This window comes from Lygodium microphyllum, chromosome 11 (genome assembly GCF_053477565.2).
Source record: "Lygodium microphyllum isolate KBCC chromosome 11, Lygodium_microphyllum_v1.1.10, whole genome shotgun sequence".
Lineage (NCBI taxonomy): Eukaryota > Viridiplantae > Streptophyta > Polypodiopsida > Schizaeales > Lygodiaceae > Lygodium > Lygodium microphyllum.
Window position 1 is genome coordinate 110,439,389 of NC_141145.1, and position 4,912 is coordinate 110,444,300.

A 4,912-nucleotide genomic window follows, 5' to 3' on the forward strand; every position below is an offset into this window, starting at 1 on the left:
ATGTGATGGGGGCAAAAAGGGGGCCGTCGATCACCACTCTCCCCTCCTTAAAGACCCCCCCTTACCATAGACACGAGGCTGGCAACTTGGCAAGGCTGCTTTTTCACGTGTGAACATGGAAATTTAGATTGACGTGCCAGAATCATTACTACCCTCCCCTTCCCTCGTGTCTATGGTAAGGGGGGGGGTCTTTAAGGAGGGGAGAGTGGTGATCGACGGCCCCCTTTTTGCCCCCATCACATCCGATCATCTGAGGCTGGCAACTTGGCAAGGCTGCTTTTTCACGTGTGAACATGGAAATTTAGATTGACGTGCCAGAATCATTACTACCCTCCCCTTCCCTCGTGTCTATGGTAAGGGGGGGGTCTTTAAGGAGGGGAGAGTGGTGATCGACGGCCCCCTTTTTGCCCCCATCACATCCGATCATCTGGGCCATCGATCACGTTGACTGTGAAATTCGAACGGATATTCGTCTTGTCGCCCAAGTGCCCGGCTCCGCGTGTGCCCTGCTCCGAATGTGCCCGGCTTTGGAAGTGCCCGGCCCAAAATGTGCCCGGCTCCAAATGTGCCCGGCCCCGAGCGTGCCCGGCCTCGAAAGTGCCCGGATCCTGGGGTGCCCGGCCCCGGGCGTGCCCGGTCTCGGAAGTGCCCGGATCCTGGGGTGCCCGGCCCTGGGCACATTCGGTGCCGCGAGCTTTGCATGTGGCAAAAAAGCTAGCCATTCTCATGGCTTTCGCTTACAGGTTCTGGATTTTCATGGTTGTGATCTACTTGCAGGGATCTCTCTTTCAACTCTCTTTCTGGCGAGATACCCTTCTCCATTTCCAAGCTGAAACAGCTTGAGCATCTGTGAGCCCCGTGATTATATCTGCACAACTACAGTGTTCATTGGCTCATTCTTTCTTACGTTCATCTTGTTCTCTCTGAACAGGGTCTTGAAAAATAACATGATCGCGGGTCCTATCCCTTCGACCTTATCGCAACTTCCCAATCTGAAGATACTGTGAGTTACTTTCTCAGGCGTTTAGAATACGACGGTGATCTTATCACTGGGCGTTTAGAATACGACGGTGATCTTATCTCTATCTTGGTGGTGCAAAGGCCTGAGAAACAATTATCTGTCTGGAACTCTTTCGGCCGATATGTACAGGCTCACGAGGCTATGGTACTTGTAAGGGTTAGCTCTCTCTGCCTGGAAAAGCTTTAGTCCTGGGATTAGAGGTGGTGCAAGCATGAATTCTCCTATATCATGGACATTGACGATGGAGCAGTAGCAGAAGGGTGGTGCGCGCAAACTCTGGAGCAAGGAGTGTCGACCCTCAGTATCGATGGCCTGCGAGACGAGAATTTACTCAGGTGAGTTCCTCTACAGCTTTGCAATCTGTGTTGCACCTGGCATAGAATAAAGAATTCCACTTAATTGCAGTAATTGCAGGGTATGTCATCCATGCCCGTAGTCGATAGCGTAGCCGCATAGCATGGTTTAGGGCTTTTGTGTCCAGGTGTGTTGTGGAGTTCGTCCAAGTGCATGTTTCAAATTAAACGTGTGTTTGCTGGCTCCAATAGAATGAAGCCGGGCAAAAGACCCAGATCACAAGGGCAGCAAGCCATGCACGTGGCATCAGCACCCCCCGAGACACCCCAAGCACGCTCACCAATGAAGCTCCGATCACAAGGGCAGCAATCACCATCTCCTAAGCAAGCCATGCATGTGGCCTCACCATCTCCCGACGTACCCCAAGTCCCCTCGCCAAGGAAGCTTCGATCGCAAGGGCAGCAATCACTATCTCCCAAGCAAGCCATGCATGTGGCCTCACCATCTCCTAACGTACCCCAAATCCCCTTGCCAAGGAAGCTCCGATCGCAAGGGCAAGAAGCCATGCACGTGGCATCACCATCTCCTCAGCCAGCCATGCATGCAGCATCACCATCCCCCGAGACACCCCAAGTGCCATTGCCAAGGAAGCTTCGATCGCAAGGGGAACAAGCCATGCACGTGCCATCACCACTCTCCCCTCAGCCAGCCATGCATGTGGCATCGCCATCTTCTGAGACACCCCACGTGCCCTCACCAAGGAAGCTTCGCTCTGGCAAGTTTGTTCTTGTGCGCAAATTTGTGGTGCCACCGGCTCCCAGAAAGCAAGCAAAGGTGCAACAATCTCCAACCAAGAAACAACTACCATTTGTTCACATCAATCGGATGCTTTCAAGGGAGTTCACTTGTAAGTTTTTATTTTTCACATATAAGTGGTTTCAATTTATTTTTGCACCGAGGTTTAATTGCATTGCCTAAACAACAGTTAACCACGATGCAGGTACGGAAGAGCCTGCAGACGATCTTGCCCAGGAAGAAGATCCTGTCCTTGACAGGCCTTCGGCTGATCTTGCCGATGAGGAAGATCAAGCCGCTGCCAGGTCTGCCGATGATATTCGTGATGAAGAACATCAAGTCCCTGCTGCTGACTCGTTGGCCGGTTCGGGGTTGGCACCAAGTGAGTACATTGCATGCCCATTTGGGATGATTTTAAAAATGTATACTATGGATTTCTTGTTGTTCTTGTCTGCAGATCAGAAACTGGCGTCAGAAAATATTGTGTATGAATGCTGTCATCAAGTCAGATTGAATTCTGAACATTGTTGTTGTGCCATTTGATGCTTTGCCAGGCGAAACGACGACAAGTGCAGACACACATGGCATTGACCGAGGTGGTCCTAGAGCACGCCCTGGGCCTGTGCACCCCACGGATGATGGTATAGTCTGAGCCTTCGAGATTGTCTTTGACAAGAATGGTCAATTGGCTCGCCGGTGCACTTGTGACCAGTTCTGCAGCAAGCGCACACACTTCTACTATCGATGCTCAGCCATGGAGGAACATTTAAAAGCTGCGCATGGCATGAACATTGCAGTCCTTGCTGGAGGTAGAATAGGGCCTACTGATGCACGTGTATACGGCACCCACACGGAGTACGAGGAGCATCGTAGCCACCAAAGATTCGAGGATGTGGAATTCAAGTGGCAGAAAAATAGAAAAAAGCATGAGACTGATTCAATGGTCAAAGGATGGAGGATATACAGTGAGTTGCCAGATTCTCAGAGGATGGGAGGTCCGGAGCAATGGGTGGACGCGTACGTGGCAGAACAGATGAAAAGATACGATGCAAAGAAGGATGATCACATAAAGAGGATCCGTGCTCGCATTGCCGTAGGATTCGATAGATATGTAAGTGTATCTCTGTTCTTCAGTTTTTCTGCAGTTGACTTTGCTGGTTTCCATTGATTTTTCTGCAGTTGACTTACTTTTCTGCGCTGCCAACAGCGGAGGACTGCAAGCACAGATGTTGGGGGCCCAGCTTGGACGCAGTCATCGCACCATGCATAGTCGATAGACGCCGCAGATCAGGAGGATGCTGCTGCAGAATACATTGTTGCGGACACACCCATAGAGCTCTTATCGCTAGAGGGGCCTTCATTGTCGATCGCATCTTACGACATTACTGTTTTGCCTGGTCGTGTGCTATATGCATTTTCTGATGGTGACAGGGACACACGCAGGATCATGTTCGTATACGATTGATTCTTCTTGTGGATACCTATTTGCCTGCTTCTTTGATTTAACACTTTGATTATGTTGTGCAGATATCGATTCAAGTCAACACGCCTCCAACTGGAGTTGCCAGTACAGGGGGACTTCTTTGAACAATTGAAAGATCCCGCACAGCAGGCCAGCACCTTGGACATGAACTTCTTTGCGCTGTGGATGGAGTTCAGCCTGCAGGAGGAAATAAGCTGCAAATTCTGGATTGTTGATCCCTTGTGGGTTAGCTTGGCAGGCACTGCATCTATAAAGTCGAGCTTGGCCAACTTTATGTCTCCGATTGATGAGCTATGTGACATTGTGTTTTTACCCCTGGTCATGAGCGGTCATTGGACATTGTTTGTGTGCTTCAACTATTCGGGGCATGGGGTGACTCAGTTGCATCAGAAGCCGGGGCTGCTATTCTTGGATCCTATGAACAAGCCACCCACTCCATTGATGTGTGAGATGGTTAAGCTGGCTGTGGAGCAGATATGGGCTGCGGAGCGTCGCCATGAAACCATACTAAGCAACCCTCCTGTGCAGGCGGTGATACCGTGCCAACCGAACGCCGTTGATTGCGGGTATTATGTGATGCATTGCATGCGCCTGCTAGTGGAGGCTTGCTTGCAGGGAGTGGTTACGACATCTTTTGTGAGTATATTTAGTACATGCACTAATATGGATTGATTTAGGTCGGCTCAATCTAATCTGAATCCTTGTCTTCATGCAGCTGACAAAGCGATGATTTGAGCATGATGATGTTGTGCAGATGAGGAGGACCTTGAGTCAGTGGGTTTCTCGCGTGGCTGGCAATGTCTGAGTGGGTGTTGATCTCTAGCCATAGTTTCATGGGATGTTTTTGAACTGTGGACCTGGGGATGGGTAGAATGCATTGTACATGTTAGGCCATTCTCACGAGGCTCTTGTAAAGACTTCATGTTTGCATCAATAGCAGTTGACTGTGCATCCGCTTTCTCTTGAGGCGGATCAATTTTGGCTTTGTAAACTATCAGCTTCCATTGACACGTTCATGTGGCTTGTAAATTGTTGACACTCATTAAGAAGATTACATATTTCTATTTGCAGCTTTGATGTCTGCCTTGAGTTAATTTTGCAATTCATGGTAAATTTTGACTACGCCATTTGGGGCTGTGACACGTCTATGCAAAAGTGGTCTCCATTTGAAAAAGGTGCTAGCATACGTATGTTAATAGGTTAAAACAGCACGTTGTAAACATGATCCAATCTTTTAACTAAGAGTCTACCAAAATGGCAACAAGTATGAAACGTGTTTGGCAGATAAGAAATATACAACTGTTCAGGGCACCAAAATA

At 49.2% G+C, this 4,912-nt stretch overlaps 1 protein-coding gene across 1 annotated transcript; it reads left to right on the forward strand.

Annotated features, from left to right (window-relative positions):
- The first annotated feature begins 3,030 nt into the window (after positions 1-3,030).
- On the forward strand, positions 3,031-4,617 carry LOC148029234 (uncharacterized). The gene is made up of 4 exons (XM_087688680.1): positions 3,031-3,221; positions 3,318-3,559; positions 3,638-4,229; positions 4,309-4,617. Exons 3-4 carry the CDS (start codon positions 3,738-3,740, stop codon positions 4,321-4,323), a joined length of 507 nt encoding a protein of 168 aa, XP_087544806.1. The 5' UTR covers positions 3,031-3,221; positions 3,318-3,559; positions 3,638-3,737; the 3' UTR covers positions 4,324-4,617.
- Positions 4,618-4,912: the final 295 nt, after the last annotated feature.